The sequence below is a fragment of the Leucopleurus acutus genome (assembly GCF_964270905.1).
Source record: "Leucopleurus acutus genome assembly, chromosome: 1".
Classification (NCBI taxonomy): Eukaryota; Metazoa; Chordata; class Mammalia; order Artiodactyla; family Delphinidae; genus Leucopleurus; species Leucopleurus acutus.
Window position 1 is genome coordinate 164,230,322 of NC_139142.1, and position 17,737 is coordinate 164,248,058.

The 17,737-nt window shown below is 48.7% G+C and overlaps 1 protein-coding gene across 7 annotated transcripts in view; it reads right to left on the bottom strand.

The window, feature by feature from the left end:
* The window catches only part of NTRK3 (neurotrophic receptor tyrosine kinase 3), a gene marked incomplete at both ends in the record, with an annotated part of 373,663 nt that overhangs the window by 256,125 nt on the left and 99,801 nt on the right, over positions 1-17,737 (bottom strand). For all 7 annotated transcript variants that reach the window (XM_082857937.1, XM_082857936.1, XM_082857935.1 and 4 more), the window contains one exon: positions 3,276-3,344. In XM_082857937.1, coding sequence (XP_082714063.1) covers positions 3,276-3,344 — 69 coding nt within the window. The remainder of the gene's footprint in view (positions 1-3,275; positions 3,345-17,737) is intronic.

Consider the following 17,737-nt stretch of genomic DNA (forward strand, 5'->3'; position numbering starts at 1 on the left):
TTTCCCCCTTTGATTCCTCTGAGGGGACCCGCCATCTTGAGTTCTGGCGGAAGGGGACGCATAGCATGAGGGCTATGGTGCTGAGCTGGGTAAGGAAAGAGCTGGTCTTTGAAAACAATAGACCTGGATGGTGGCAATGCTAATAATCACAATACTAATTCCCATTTACTTGCCATGTGATGTTGGACCAGTTATTTCACTTGGCCAAGCCTCCAATCCCTCATTTGTCAAACTGGGTTTAAGCATACCTCCTCTGTGGGATTGTTCCAGGGGTGAGACAGGACCTCGTATATATTAGATACTCAATATACACCTCTTTTTTCTCCTTCTCTGCTACTGGAAAAGTTGTAGACGCTCAGCCCTTCTGATGGGGAATCCCAACAGCATTAGTTCTTCTATCAAGGATCAGAGGAGGGGCTGCTTGGGGCAGGCAGAGATCCTCAGTGATGGAATAAAACATGCTAAGAAATTGTTGAATGCCCTAGCTTGCTCCTTCTGTTCCTGCAGAAGGTCGCTCGAAGCCTCACACTTCTGCCCTTGTGTTCTTCTGGCTGCCACAGCTCACAGAGCCATCTCCCTCTGGCCTCTCTCCTCTAGGGCCAAAATTCTTTCTTCCTGGAAATACCCGACCCACGCCCACAGCCCAGCCCACAGGCTCCCCTGGGCAGACTCTGGCAGTCTAGATGGCTCATGGCAGATGGCATCACGTGGACTAACCAGGAAGTCAGACAAGAAAATATGACCGACTCTTCCATTTGCCAGGAACTGGGACTGTTTGGATTTTAATCACAGCCACAGCTAAGAGCCAACACGCGGCCCCTCCAGCCAAAAGATAAATTTTCCACTCTCAACATTCAATTCTTCCTCAAAAAAATAGACCCCTACCAGGGTGACTGCTCCTTAGAGGGGGGGCTTCTTTATTTTCCAACATATTTTTTTTACTTATTTAACAATATGACAGAAATAAAATACTCCATGGACATGGTGGCTCTCACACACTGACTCACCCTGGAGGGAACGTCTTCATTCCCCCATAAGTCACATCCAGCTCACTGGTGTATTGATTCACAGGCAAAGATGAATGCAGAATCCCATGATCCTCTGGGAGAAATCTGACATTTTCTTTAAATATATATCCACGGAACAACTGTTTCTAAAACTCCACGAAACAGGTCACCGGGGCAGCACGCCATCGATTTCACAGCCAATGATTTTTTTAGAAGGAGCACTGAACATTTTCGCAATAATTCAGCCAACAGTAGACCCAGATGTCCCCTGGAGAGATGCTATCCCTGGCCTCCCACAGATGAAGGGGCAGGGGTCCCAGGAGAACTGGATGAAGGACTCCAATTAGCTCCTTTAGGGCAGGGTTCCTGGTCAGTTTTAGAGCAATGTAAGGAAAATCTGCAATTGTGCATTTTTATTTCAAGTTACTGTAGAACAGATCGTTGGATTGAAAACAGATTGAGAAAGTTGGCAGACGGCGAAGCATAGTGGTCAAGATCTTGAGTCCATGTGCTACCATTTAGTTAATGGGTGACCTTAACCAAGATACTAAACCTTGCTAAGTACCCCAGTGTCCCCAAATTTGAAGTGACAGTAGCCATTCTGACTTGATAGCATTGTTATAAGGATTAAATAACTTTCGTAACTCGATAGATTACTTGGCACACTGCCTGGCCCAGAGTAAGATCTCAGAAATCAGTGTTAGTGGTGATCAAAGCAGTCATGTTAATTTACCTCTAACGTCTTTTCCACCTACAAAGAAGGGAATGAACACAATGCATCAAGTGTAACAGTTTGACACTGAGATGTCTGTGACATTGTCCAGTTTTCCAGTGTTTTATAAAAAAATAAGTACATATGCACCTTTTCCCAAGCTCAGGTAGGAGTTTTTATTTGAGTACAGCTGGGTGGCAGCCATGTATGATTAAAGAACTCTGATCACCAGAGCTATTGTGCTCATAGCAGAGGAGAAGCCTGGTGGGAGGGGCAAAATCCTAAAGCAGGAAAGCAACCCACAACAGTCTTGTCCTACACTCTCCAACACTGTCAGAGACCATCTCTGTACTTCCCATCCCTGGAATGGCATTTTTAAGCATCATGTAGGCACTTGGGTCCATAAGGATGAGTAGGGTATGTACAAGACTGTCATGGAGATGTTAATATTCCCCTTCCTGACCAACTGGGTCAGAAAAGGTAAGGTTATGACGCATCCTTGAACTCAGGTCTTACCAGGTGGAGGGAGAACAAGTTGAAAGGCCAACAGCATGGGCGGGGATCCAAGGCCATTCACTGCCTCTTGGTAAAGGATAGAAAGCAATCTGCATTCAGTGAATTTGGATCTGAGTTATCAAGTAAAAGGGAAGACACATGAGCAGTGTCTCTGGAACCCTGACTCCCTAACTCCATCCATGCCTCAATTCCTTTTCAACTTATTCCTTGATTTGTCCCCTCAACATAATATGCCGTCCTTCATGCACAGAGATGACCCTGATGACTCACACATCAACATGACTTATTTTTTCCAGCAGGGGTCACAAGTTTTCATTCATCCATCCAATGTGTGTTTGTGCAAAATGGCTGGCTGGGGTGGGAGTACACTGGTCAGCCTCGGAATGCAGCAAATCTAAGCAGTCCACAAGCAGACTGAATAAATATATGGGCTTAGTCCCTCCAGGATGCCCATACTCAAGCCAAGTAGGCTGACAGAAGATCACGAGAAGTGGAAAATACATGCAATCTGAAGTCAAAGGCCTGGGTTCAAGTCCCGGTTCTGCCAATCCCTAGCAATGTGATCTTGGTTGTGTTTCACATGCCTTTCTAGAGCTCAGAACCCTCACCTGAAAGTGTAGAGATACCTTTTATACAGGAGGTATGATAATACCTACCTCCCATGACATGTGATGATAAATCAAAGGTCATGTAAAGGAAAGCACACCTAATAATCTACTTATATATTGCAAATGTTATTATAACTTGATAAATTATCTTTATTATTATAAATATATATAAATATAAATGTTATTACTAATTACCAACAGATCACAAAACTAGGTCCTGCTAAGAGATGAGATTCCTATCTTCTGAAATGTATTGCGCCCAGAAGGAGCATCAGAAATCAAGGGATGGGGTGGCTCACTCTCACTGAACATGGTACACCCACATCATCCAACCCAAGGAGCCCCTTCAGGTGTACTCCCAGCTTCAGGTGGCTCCACCCAACCTTTGACCACCACTCCACCGACTTGGACAGTCTTCAAAACTGAACTTACAATTCCCGAAGACTCAGCGTCTGGAAGAGCTGCCATGAGAGTGTGGTGAGCCGGTTACTCGACAGGTTTCTGCAAGATTGACAAATAAAGAGGAAATTAAAGGACAATGTGGCATGTCATGCTTTCCGTAGTAAGTGTGGTCATCTCATGGGAGCCTGGCTTTGTTGTTCTTCTCCACTGCTCCCTTCGGCTAACAGTACATCTGAGGGTTAGTCAAGGCTACAGATCATGTCTGGAGAGGATGCTGAGACCTTTTAAAAGGCAAGGTTTTACAAATCAAATGAAATAAATAAAAACTTCTTGGTCATTCTCCCATATGCTCTCACCACAATGAAATTTCAGAGAGCCTTTTTAAACCCACCCTTCTACAGGAGGACAGAGAACTCTCAGAGTATAAGGTATACAAACCAGCAAGCATTCTTTTTTTTTTTATTTAAGTAGAGTTGTTTTACAATGTTGTGTTAATTTCTGCTGTACAGCAAAGTGATTCAGTTATACATATATATATATATATATTCTTTTTCACATTCTTCTCCATTATGGTTTATTATAGGATACTGAATATAGTTCCCTGTGCTATACAGTAGGACCTTGTTGCTTATCTGTTTTATATATAGTAGTTTGTATCTGCTAACCCCAAGCTCTTAATTTATCCCTCCCCTTTTTTTTTAGTTACTGAGGTATAACTGACTTACCAAAAAAGCTGTACGTATTTAATGTATATGTCTTGATGAGTTTGAAGATAATATACATCCATGAAATGATCGCCATAAACAGTGCCATAAACTTAACTGGCATCTCTAAAAGTTTCTTCCCTCTCTATTTTTTTTTTTAGTGATAATAATATTTAATGGAAGACGTACCCTCTTCCCAAATTTTTAAGTGTACAATACAGTATTGTTAACTATGCACTACTCTGTACTAGAGATATCTAGGACTTCTTCACCTTGCATAAGTGAAACTATTGTGCCCTGTTACCAACAAACATTCTTTTTTTTTCAATAGATTTATTTATTTATTTTTGGCTGCATCGGGTCTTCATTGCTGTGCGTGGGCTTTCTGTAGTAGTGGCGATCAGGGGCTACTCTTCATTGCAGTGCATGGGCTTCTCATTGTGGTGGCTTCTCTTGTTGCGGAGCATGGGCTCTAGGCGTGCGGGCTCAGTAGTTGTGGCTCACGGGCTTCGTTGCTCTGCAGCATGTGGGATCTTCCCAGACCAGGGCTCAAACCCATGTCCCCTGCATTGGCAGGTGGGTTCTTAACCACTGAGCCACCACGGAAGCCCTCAGCAAACATTCTTAACATTCACACAAGTCGAAAATCCTCCGCAGGTCACCTACAATTCCTTCAAGCCAGTCCCTCCCTCAGCAATTCTGTCCATCAATGATCAAGACATCAGCTTTTTTGTTCACACTTCTGTCCTCCTCCTAATGGCTTTTTTTTTTTTCCATTAGGATGTACAGGGGAAAGAAGTAGTCATTAGTCTTCTGAATAAAAGAAGAAACACACCCACGGTTATTACTTTGCCAGGCTCAACAAACAACATTTTTTTTTTTTTTTTTTTTTTTTTTTTGCGGTACACGGGCCTCTCACTGTTGTGGCCTCTCCCATTGCGGAGCACGGGCTCCGGAAGCGCAGGCTCAGCGGCCATGGCTCACAGGCCTAGCCGCTCCGTGGCATGAGGGATCTTCCCAGACCGGGGCACGAACCCATGTCCCCTGCATCGGCAGGCAGACTCTCAACCACTGCGCCACCAGGGAAGCCCCTCAACAAACAACTTTTGATGTGGTAACGCCCTTCAAGGCAGTGGTTGGAGACGGCTAGAGCTGAAGTGGCACCCAGGAACCATGTACTTATCTAGTGATGAGAAAGGAGAGCGGTAAGAATTGCACTTAGGTAAATACCTATTCACATGCACACACGTGTGTATAAGCACGTGTGTATTTATGTCCATTAAACATGTAGGTAATAAATGCAAACACAGACTCCTGCTTATACACATATGCATATGCTTACAGGTGCACCTATATTTAGAGGACTTCTATAACAGATATTTGTTGAGAGCCAAATATAGGCTACACTAAGGAACGAGGGGGTGGATGACAGATAAGGTCCCTCTGGAGCTTATGTTCATGTTACAAATGAATAAGCAAGAGAAGTGTAGTTTGTGATGAGCAGAAGGAAGGGAATAAGCAAAGTGGGGTAAGTAACTGATGTCGGAGAGAGACGGGGCTACGTCAGAAGATGCTTCCAGAAATGCCGTCTGAGAAGGAGATGTCGGAGCTGAGAAGAGGAGTGAGAATGAGCCTAGCGCCAGGGAAGGTGTGTTCCAGGCAGGGGGAGCAGCAAGTGCAAAGGCCTGAGAGGGACTAGGGGGCCAGAAAAGGGCCCAGTGAGGAAGGAAGTAGAAGAGTGGTCTAGGATAAGCAGGAGAGGGGACCCGCCACACCCACCTTGCTGGTCAAGGTAAGCCACACGGATTTTACTTTAAGGAACAACGGGATGGCACTGGCTGGGTTTAAGTAGGGACGTGGCATCATCTAATTACCATTTTTTAAAATAGGAACCCAAGACTGTAAGTCATCAGAGCAATTAGGAGCTGCTGCAGTATTCCAGGCAAAAAGAGAGAGTAGAGACAATTAAGCTGATGGAATTCAAGCTAGGTGGTGGAGGGAGAGCTGCCAGAACTTCCTATGGGATTGGATCGGGCAGAGGAGGGAGACTTGAGCAACCAGGAGAGTGGTGATGTCATTTAGTGAGCCGAGGAAGGCTCAAAGGGGTCCCAACTGGGGAGCAGTGTGGGGATCAAGAGCCTCCCCCTTGCAGACACTAAGTTTGAGACGCCTGTTAGACATCCAAAGAAGAGAGATAAGATAGCTTGTTGGATGCCTGGGTCTGGAGCTCAGGGGAGAAGTTCAGGCTGGGTGAGGTACAGACAGTAGACACAGCTCTTCAGAGGAGCAGATATTCAAACACAAGGACAAGCTATGGGATAGGGCTTCCCCTTCCCATTTGAGGCAGCTCTGCCTTTGCCAGGCTCAACAAACATCTTTTTTTTTTTTTTTTTTTGCAGTACGCCGGCCTCTCACTGTTGTGGCCTTTCCCATTGCGGAGCACAGGCTCCAGAAGCGCAGGCTCAGCGGCCATGGCTCACGGGCCCAGCCGCTCCGCAGCATGTGGGATCTTCCCAGACCGGGGCACGAACCCGTGTCCCCTGCATCGGCAGGTGGACTCTCAACCACTGCACCACCAGGGAAGCCCCTCAACAAACAACTTTTGATGTGGTAACAGCCCTTCAAGGCAGCAGCTGGAGACAGCTTGAGCTCAAGTGGCACCCCAGGAACCACGTACTTATCTAGTGATGAGAAAGGAGAGCGGTAAGAATTGCACTTAGGTAAATACCTATCCACATGCACACACGTGTGTATAAGCACGTGTGTATTTATGTCCATTAAACATGTAGGTAATAAATGCAAACACAGACTCCTGCTTATACACATATTCATGGGTGACAGCCCATGACTGTGTGGGGGAGGAAGACCCCATTCTTGGGGTGCAGGGGACTGGGGCAAAGGGAAGGTGTCCAGTAGGTATCACCCAAGTTTACTGTCCCACTCTCTCCCCAGTCCCCAGCACTCTCTCCTTTCAGAGTCCTTAAGTCCATAGTCCTTGCTAGGAGAGCCTCCCATAGCCCCATACTGTCACCCACTTCCTCTCTGCAGGACTGTAAAGCACTGGTGTGTGTGACAACACAAGCTCTCACTAAAAGACTATAAACCTCAACCCATCCACATGCTCAGCTTCACAAAACCCCTAACCATGGCGCATCTTATTCCTACAAACGGTCTCCTTCCCCCACTGACCAGAAGGAAAAGGGTGACAGAAGAACTGCATGATGGCCACTTGAGGACACCCAGGCACCCAGCTCCCTGCAGAGCAACTCCTGATTGGGAGGGAGGAACAGGGGATCACACACGTACGCTCATCAAAGGCGCTGACCTTACACCAGGAGCTAGAACTCGGGGTCAAGGATAACAGGCTTCATTACCTGTTCATGGTAATTCTCCATTACCATGAGCCGCTATGATGTTTCAATAAAGGTGAGTGCCTCACCCAGACAGAAGTCTTCTGTTTTGTTTTGCTTTTCTTGGTTTACTGTCTACGCACAACAGCATCTGGGGCAGCAGAAGTTAGACAAGGCCCGGGGGCCCTGAGCTCTCTGCCCGACTCCAGCGCAGCCTGGAACAAAGCCCCTGGTTCTAAAACTGAGCAGCAGCTCCTGTGAGAGCGCCGGGAACGCCAGACGCACTGAGCCCTGGGAAACACGCCCCGTCCCCGGCTCCGCCCCCGGCCGGAAGGAGGAGGCGGGAACACAGGAGCGGTCCCGGGGAAATGGAAGCTTTGCCCACCTCCGAGGGAGAGGCAGCCCAGGAGTGTGCCAGTAGTTCTTGGGGGGCCCGAGGCAGGGAGCGGGTTGCCAGCAATGTTCTTTCACAAAGGTCATGTTTTGCTACATTAGGCATAAATGTCAAGAGAAAATTGGATTCTGAAAGAAAGAAAATAACAGGCATTCTGGGCAAATAAAGAATAAGAAATAGCATTATCTCCTTATTACATGTTAGAGGGGAGAGGGGGCCTGGGACACCTGGTAAGGGGGGAGATGGGCTCTGGCTCTCCCAGGGGTGTCTCATCTGCGGCTTCTCCCCACCCTCCCCCCACCCACCAAGCCCCACCTGGAGGAGAAAGGGCCCCTCTGGATTCCTCCGGTTCTTTGGCCAGATGGAGCGGCCACAGCAACACTCGTGGGCTCTGTCCACGACTGCCCTCTCCCCTCCCTCCTCCCTGACGGTCCCAGTGGTGCACAGACCACCTTCTCCTTCTGCAGTCCAGATACTCTCCTTCTCTCACCCCCTCCAGCCCCCCTACACCATCTCACAATCAACAGCTGCCATTCACCAAGGGCTTACTAAGCACCAGCTACTGTGTTACCCACTTCTGCATTCATGATCTCATTTAATTTTTACAGCAACTCTACAAGACGGGTATTGCTATTATCTCCATGCAACAGATGAGGAAACTGGGGCTCAGAGGTGGCCAATGAAAGTTGAACATCTCTGAGTAGCCTTAACGTGAAGACTCCAACAACAGGCCACAAGAGGCATATCCAGGAACATTTGCAACCAACACACAGACATGTAAACGCCCAGGTACACATACACACAACCCAGTGTGTGTCCCCAGAGACACAGACGCCTGTGCTGCACAAGTCCCAGGAGGAAAGCAGTGCGCACAACCCGGGCAACCGTACACAGCACCCTGCCAGAGACACACGATAGAAGCATCCAGCCACAGAGACAAACAAACACACAAAAGACAAGAAAGGCAAACATACACCGCCAACAAGGCAAGCAGGGCACACCTCTGGCCATCCTGCCTTCAGAGGCATTTATAACTGCTCATGTGCTGGGCAGATGGGAAAGAGGCAGGGGGCTTTAACCAACTTAACACCCACTCAGAACTCACTTCCCCTGATTTTCCTTCTAGCTGATGCCTCACCTGTGTTCACCTGTCATCAGTTATTGATGGGCCGGTTACCCCCCTCACCAGACAAAGGTTTAATTAAGAACCTCTGGGCCTCACCGCAGCCCTGAGCCTCCTCCCTTACAGATCCATTATCACTCGTCTCTGACTTGTGCTTGAGTCAATGGCCAGTTTCCAAGTCACCTGACCGTTGGAATTAATTTGGTGAGCAAGACATTACGAGATGATGCATCAAACACTTTCCCAAAATCAAGCTCCATGACCTCGCCCCCGTATCTCCCACCTGAGACTACCAAACAAAGCCATTAATTTTGTCCTGCACTACTGGCTCATTCACAGCCCAGACTCTGGGGCCCAGAGTAATGAACCATGGCAATGCAGCTACTGGGTCCTCTGGAAACAGGGAGCCAGACACACAGGTGGCCAAACTCTGAACCTGAGGAAGAACAGGCTGAGATGGCCCCTCCTGCATTAGCCCTGTGGTGAACAAGGGGAACCTCAGGATGGGAAGCAGTCCCATGGCCCTCCTAAAGGGGGTGCCCAACTGCAGCAGGATGGGGCCCCACAATTGGGAAGGATGTCACCCTCTACCCTGGGAACTCTACCATCCAACAAGAGGGCCACTCGAGATGGACCCTGCAGCCAAGAGAAGCCGACCAGATGAATCCTTCTGTTGCCCCAAAACAAATTGCATCCTTTGGGGCTGACAGTTGAGAAGGAGACACTGATTCCCATCCACAGTGATCCTGAAGAAGGTACCATGGATTTCCCAGATTAAGGGTACGGCTGACTTTGGAAGTACCTCCTCTTGTACCAGCAGAGGCAGGCCCAGGGGCAGGCTGTGTCTTAGGTCTTAAGTGTCTTAGGACACTGAGGAGTGTGTAAGGGATTGTTGGATGCAGGTGCCCCGTCGTTCCTGTGCTATTAAGCCAGGCTGCCCCACCGGCACCATTCAGTCGGGCATCTCCCCTGTCCACACCACAGACCTTTGCTGGGTTCGCCCTACTGCCACTTCAGCTCCTGGACGTTCACTTCACCTCTGCATCTCCTTAGTCCCTCTCACTTGGGTTTTATCTTCTGTTATGACGGGCTGGACTGTGTCTCCTCAAAATTCATATGTTGAAGTCTGAACTCTCAGGACCCCAGAATGTGACTGTATTTGGAGACAGAGCCTTTAAAGAGGTACTTAAGGTTAAAGGAGGCCATTGAAATGAACCCTAGTCCGATATAACTGGTGTCCTTATAAGAAGAGATTAGGCCACAGACATGCACAGAGGGAGATGATGTGAAGACACGAGGAAAAGTCAGCATCTATAAGCCAAGGTAAGAGGCCTCAGAAGGAACCAACCCTGCTGACACCTTGATCTTGGACTTCCAGCCTCCAGAACTGTGAAGAAATAATTTCTGTTGTTTAAAGCACCCAGTCTGCAGTGTTTGTTACGGCAGCCCTAGCAAACTAGTATACCTGTCCTCAGCCCCTCTTTTGCCCCAAGGTCCTGACAGTTGGCTGCCCAACTGTGATTCCTGAAAGCCTCCAAAGTCATGATTTTCAGTCCCTCCCTCACTCTGCCTATGTCCCATCGCTCTAGGGAACCAGCTTCCCAACCAGGGTGCAGCCATGAAGATGCAACATGGCATCCATCCACTCAGTCAGCTCCCTGCTGGGCATACGCAAGCCTCCTGCTGCAAAAGATGGTTATGAGAGAACACAGAGACCCAGGGGTATGCTCAGCTGGCATCCTTAATGGTGAATGCCATGGTCACTGACTTTTCCTAGAGGATTCACGCTGCTGCTTGCAGAAAGCACTATTCTGAGCACCGTATGGGCTCAGAGCAGCAAGCATGGCTCCCCAGAGAGCAACAAAGGTCCAACCCCTCCTGCTTTCACAGGCTCCCATGGGGGCTGTGGCTTGCTGGCTGCCAACATCATGATGTAAATATGATTTCCTCCGTCCATGAAGGCAGCATTAGGAAGAGGCAATTCTTCCTTCCTGAAGACCCAACACCTCCTCAGCTGTCTGCCTCTCCCCTTCTAACTTTCCCCATGAAAGAACTCTCTCCTCATTCTTCCTGAAGACAGCTAACTCCCTCCCCTGCCATGCCACGCCAAGATTCTTTTGAAATTTCTGAAGGATCTGGAAAAAAAAAGTCAAGAAAGGAGAATTCCTTCATGCAGCACTGACCCCGCAGAGAGTTGCTAAAAAGGAACAAACCATGGAGACAGAGAAGGCTGACAGTCTCCTCCCCGCTTCTCCGAGAACCAGGGAACTTACATGTCATGATCTTGAACTTGGGACTTTAGGCATATCATCCCAAACCAAAGATGCCTGCAGCCCCCCATGAGGAGCAGTTAGGGTGGCTGCCATCAACCTCCTCAGGTTGAACCAACCAGTGGGAAGGAAGGAGGCTCCAGGCCATCTCTCCACCAAGGCCTGCTGCCCACCCCCGAGCCCCCCTGAGCCAACCCCTTAAAATCCAGCGCCTGTGACAAGGAAGCAGATGCTGCTGCCCTGTGTCCCTCTTGGAGGCCAAGAAGTATTTTTCTACATCATTGACATATTTGCTTTTCCCTCAATTAAATTGCTGTAAGAGGGGGTGTGGGTTAAAGCCATCTGAGCCATTTTTATTCAGCTAAATTACACTGGATGGCTCATTTAATGAACTTTAATGAAGCCAAAATGCTTTCTCTAATCAAATCTCAAGTGACGTGAGTGGTGTCTTGACCTTAGATCAGGAGACTGCAGGCAGCTTTTCCACAAGGCCCTGGACTGAGCTAAACCAGGGTTTCCCAGAGAATGTTCCTAGGAATCTGAGATCTGCCATATATTAATGGGTATTACAAGGGAAAAAGTTTCATGTTGCTTGAAAAATGTGGTACTAAATAAAATTAAACAGGCTTATTTACTGCAGAACTTCTCAGAGCCTTTACTAAATGAAGGATCTGACCCATTGAATCTCTCAAGCTTATTGGCTCACAGAACCTCCTCCATGGAATTCTAGCAAAAATATCACCCCACATAATATACTTAGAGAAATGATCATGGTGATAAGAAGTATATATTTGGTCCTTATCCACGGTTCATGGCTCACAGCTCCCCAGATGCTTGGAATTTCTTGAAGGATAGGAACAACAGGAGCACCCTTTCTTATAACACTCGGTGTCCTGTCCTCAGTTCCTAAAATTGCTTCAGAGGACAAAGTGACTTTCGGAAATCCCCTAAAGATGGAAGTCTGGTTGTCAGGGGAACCAACCATGAATAGAGGGTTGGGACCTTTCATTCCCACCCCTCGATTTACTTTGAGAGGAAAGGAAATCAATCACCAATGGACAATTGTGCCTAGGCAATGAAGCCCCCATAAAGCCCCAAAAGGACAGGGGTTGGGGAACCAGAACACTTCCCTTTGTGTCAGGCCCCAAACTCCACGGGAACAGAGGCTCTTTTGTTCAAGACCTCGCCCTTTGTATCTGTTCATCTGGTTGTTGATTTGTATCCTTTAATATCTTTGTAATAGACCAGTAATCTAGTGAGTAGATGAGTTTCCTGAGTTCTGTGAGCCACTCTAGCAAATTGATCGAACCTAAGGAGGGGGTCATGAAACCTCTGATTTATAGCTGATTGGTCAGAAGCCCAGGTGACAACCTGGAGCTGCGATTAGCACCTGTAGTAGGGGGTGGCCTTGTGGGACTAAGCCCTTAGCCTGTGGAGTCTGATGCTATCTCTGGGTAGATAATGTCAAAATTGAGTTGAATTGTGAGACACCCAGCTGGTGTCCCAGAACTGCTTGGTGATGTGGGGAAAAAATCACGTTGGAATTGTGTGCAGATTCATTAATCGTTGGGGCCAAGGTCAGCAAGCTATGGCCTGTGGGCCAGCACTCTGTCTTAGTAAATACAGTTTTATTATAAGACAGCCACGTCCATTTATTTACACATTGTCTAGATCTATGGCCCAGGTGGAATAACAGTCCTCCAAAATGTCCACGGCCTTATCTCTAGAATCTGTGAATATGTCAACCTCTATGGCAAAAGGGACTTTGCAGATGTGATTAACATTATGGATCTTGAGATGAGGAAATTATCCTTAATTATCCTGTGGCCCCAAAGTAATCACAGGGGTCCTTAAACATGGAAAAGGGAGGCAGAGAGGTCAGAGAGAGATGAGACACAGAAGAAAGCACAGAGGCAAAGAGGGTCAAAAGCCAAGAAATGCACATGACCTCTAGCAGCTGGAAGATGTGATGCCACGGATTCTCCCCGGAGCCTCCAGAAGGGAACCCAGCCCTGACAACACCTTGATTTTAGCCCAGTGAGACCCATGTGGGACCTCTAACCCACAGAGTGTAAGACACGCAATTTGTGTTTTTAAACCACAAAGTCTATGGTAATGTGTTACAGCAGCAATAGAAAACAAATACAAGTCACTTTTGCACTAAAGCAGCAGAGTTGAGCAGTTGTGACAGAGACCAGATGGCCCACAAAGCCTAAAATATTTAGTATGTGGCCCTTTATGAAAAGTATGCCAATCCCCGAGCTAGACCAGCACTCGCCAATAACGCAAGCCACACATAGTTTTTAAAATTTTCTAGGAGTCACATTTTAATAAGTGAAAAGAAAAAGGTGAAATTTGTTGTGTTCATATATTTTACTTAACCCAATCTATACAAATACCATCAGTTCATGTGATCAATATAAAAAAATACTAGTGAGCTATTTCATATTCTTTTTTCTTTTTGTATTGTGTCTTTGAAATCCATGTGTATTTTACATTCACAGAACTTCTCGGTTTGGACTGGCCACATTTCAAATGCTCCATAGCTACGGGTGGCCAAGCCTACTATATTGGAAGGTACAGGCCTAGAGCATCCATCAAAGCCAGGCATTGATGAGGCCCTCAGTGGAGAGGAGCAGCCAACAGGTGGAGACATATAACTGTAAGTTCACCAAGGTCATCAGGTATCTCTTCCCCAGATGCCAATCTGTCCCACAATCAAGCAGTCACATAGCTTGTTGTATAGAAGGAAATCACGCCGGTTGTCCTCAAGTACACGGCAACATCCCTGAGTGACTGCCAGTGTCCTCTTGGACTGGAGAAGCTCAGGACAGGAAGGGAAAGAGGGGACAGGACTTGCCACATGCTGGGGGGCAGGGGGGTGGAGAAGGACGCATGGGTGACCAGACTTGGGCACAGATTACTGGACTCTTAGAATGCTTGACCCACCTAATCAGGTCCAGATTCTACGGTGAAGTTCAAATCTTTTCAGACGATGACCTCAACCTCCTGTTCCCATATACTCTCGCACCACCCAAGTCCCTCCCGCATCCTTCATCCCCTCCCCATAACCAACACTAAAGACCAACCACGAACAGAAGGGTATCACCCAGCGGGCTGCCTGTACCCTTGGAGCTTCCTGACACTCCCCCCTCTCTCCTGGCACTGCCCAGTGCTTTCGACACCTTTCGTGTTCTTGTTCCCCAGCTTCAGGTACATTTAAGTGGTTCTCTCTACGTATGGCCAGTGCCACGCACTCTGAAACCTTTCTTCCCTCCTCCTTCTCTCACTGCATTCTTCCTGGGCCTTGAGCACAGCCCACGTCTCAGACTGCCAGCTTTGAATGGCAGCTGTGCATGTGTCAGCCTCCCCCATCAGACTGCTTTTCTTGAAGGCAACCATTTCTTTTCAGTGTGATATCCTTGATAGCACCTGGAATCCAGTAAGTGAGTGCTCAGTAAATGTGCAGCAAGTTCACCTGAAAATTCCCACAAAACTTCTGCATCACATGGGTCTGGAGGCCAGTCCTACCACTGCCACTTCCATGCTCTGTGACCCTGGGTAAGTTCCTTAACCTCTCTGTGCCTCAGTCCTTGGGGTTGTGGTGAGGATTAAATGGGGTATGGCAAACGGGGTGCAGAAAACAGGTGGTACAAGGCCTGGCCCTCAATGAACACAATCTATCATCATTCATGGATGGCGTCTCTCCCCTTATCTGCTCATCTCCAGACACCAAAGCTGCAACAGGCCAAGCCCATTAAAACAAATACCAGAGGCCCAGGCAATGCCCCCTAGTTCAACACTGACAAAATCTCAGTTCAACAAAATAATATGGAAACCCATTTTAATGAGAGAACAGGTAGCATCTCCTCCCCTGGAGACGTGCTGGTGTCTATGCCCCTGCCCGTGACAGCCCACCCTTCACGTGCTTGGGCAGAGCCCAAAGTCCCCACAGGTCCAGGGAAGAAGCAGCCCTCACCCCGAGGCCTGAGAGTCAGAGGTGTGGTCAGAGATCAACCTGCATCTGGGTATTCACCAGGCTGCAAACCCCAGAAAAGGCCTTAAAGTCAACTTTGTTCCTTCACTCGCCTGCTTTATATCAGACCTTGAGTGTCATTGAGATTATTCTGGGGGTTTTGTTCCCTGGGAGTTTCTTTTCAGACAATTAACCAAAAGCTAATTGCCCTGAAGCACACGAGCTGTCTCTGGAGCCCCAGAAGGGCACAGCCCGGCAGACACGGGCGTTCCCAGCAGTGGCCACTCAGGGGCAGAGTGAGTCAGCCTGGCTCGGGGAGCCTACCGCCCCAGGAGAAGCTCTGGTACATGCAGGATGACGTGGTGATGGGACCAAAGCCTCACACTCATTTTTTACTCCAGAGCTGTCGTGACAAGAGGAAAACAAAGATGCAGAGACCATCTGTGAGAGCACCCGTGGGAAAATCGAGAAACCACAGTGACAGTCTGCCGTCTGTATCTGCGGGTTCCGCATCCTCGAATTCAACCAACCGTGGATAGAATCCGCAGTTGGTTGAATTAGTGGATGCAGAACCCGCACATATGGAGGGCAGACGGTACTACACCATTTCATATAAAGGACTTGAGCATCCTTGGATTTCGGTATCTGGCGGGGGTCCTGGAACCAATCCCCCCAGATGATACCAAAGGACGACCCTACTGACTAAAAGTGATGGGGGGACTGTTGAGGGAGGAGGGAACCAGAGGTGAGCCTGGTGCAGGCCACACTCAGGCAACTGCCTAGGGTGCTGTCAGGACCGGGGAAACCTGAGTCCAGGGAAGGCAGGTGGGGAGGGAGACGGGCAGGAGTACCATGCTGCTCTTCAAGATACAGAAAGCATAATCCTGCTAATTACCTGTCTACCAGGCCAGGCACCTGTCCTCATTCTGAGATCTACTCTTGGGATTCAAGGAAAATCTACGGCTCTCTTAAAAACAACAAAATTGTGAGCAGAAAGTTGCCTTGGGCCTTTTTATAAAGAAATCAGATTAGGTCGACATTGCATCCCAACCCTCCTTCAAGATGAGTGGTTGAAGAAACACAGGCCAGGTGTGGATTTGAGAACAGCATCACAGGGAGGTTCTCCAAGTCTGGGTATCAGAACCACCCGGAGGCTTGTAAACCCGACAGCCAGGCCCCACCTCCCTCCGGAGTTTCTGATTCAGTAGGTCTGGCCTAGAATTTGCATTTCTAGGCAGTTTCCAGGGGATGCTGACGTTGTTAGTTTGGGAGCCCTACTTCAAGAACCACAGATCTAGAGAAATCTAGTAAATGAGTTTACTTTGGTTCCTATCAAATCCTTCTGTCCTAAAAGGTTGCACGATCCTACATATATAAGAGAATAAAACAGTCATGTGTCCAGATGTAAAGAGGCACTCTGTCAGGAGTTAAGGCATTCCTACGAGGGCTCCTGGGAACAAATGTCATTATTCATAGCTAGGAAGGGGACTTAGCAATCCCCGCCTGAAACTTGGTGGAGGATCGCCAGTGGGGAGGTGCCACCAGGAAGTCTGGAGAAGGGCTGGCACCACACTGGAAATTGACTAAAATGAACAAATTGGGCCCTGGCTACCCAAAGTGCCTCCTGGCTTGCAGGATGAATCTGTCTGCTTCCTTCACCTCACCCCCCGGCCCCTCCTCAGCAGGATTTCTGAGTGTACGACGCGGGGTTACCACCTGGAGACTGTTTTAGGGAAACCCGTGGGGGGTCCCTCCAGGAAGGGGTCCCTGTGGAACTCCGTGCCTGGTGGGCCTGGAGGATGAAGGAGGGTTAGGAATCTGAGAAAGGGAGAGGCAGCGAGGGAAGTCCAGGCTGCCATGGGGGAAATGGACCTGCGGAAAGGGAGCAGCGGAAGAGCGAGGGAGATAGTAAGATCAGAGCTCCAAACCGAGGAGGGTGGTCAAGGCTGGGGCCGGGGAGCCTGGCGAGTGGAGGGGTCATCCAGGCAAGGGCAGAGAGGGTGGTGCTACGCATGGAGACGGAGGAGGCACATGGCAACAGCAGGCCAGAACCACGCTCCGGGAGAAACGACGGCGCCTGGCCCTCCTGACAAAGGCCACACTCCTGGCTGCCCGAGGACGGGTCCCCACGAGAAGCCTGGAGCACAGTGTCATCAACTAGGGCCAAAAGGTTAACTGAGGCCTCTCTCTGGAGTAGCCAGGGCGGAACACAGCCGACTTTGCTGACAGTGGCCTGAAGGCTTTGGGTGCCTTTGAAACGGAGCAGCTCAGGCCTCCCTGTCCCTCCCCGTTCTCAGACCAGAGTCTGCAGGGATAAAGAGCCATAGCTGGACGCTGTCAGGAGGACACATGAATGCCACCGGCGCTCGGGGCCTTCTCCTCCACCCCCACTGGCCAGGAGGCTCAGACACAGAGATCATGTGAGGAACTGGGTAACAGATGAATTTTTAAGGAGTGCATGGGCAGCTGATCTAGTGCAGGAAGAGCCCGGTCAGGCCATGTGATGGAGAACCTAATCACATCCCCGCTGTACTGCTCTGCGAAGCCGCATCGTGCCTGGCAGGGAGAGATTTTCAAAGTGTGGTCCCCAACCAGCAGTATCAGCATCACCGGGGACTTGTTAGAAATGCACATTCCCAGGGCCCCCACCTCAGACCTGCTGAGTCGGATGCTCT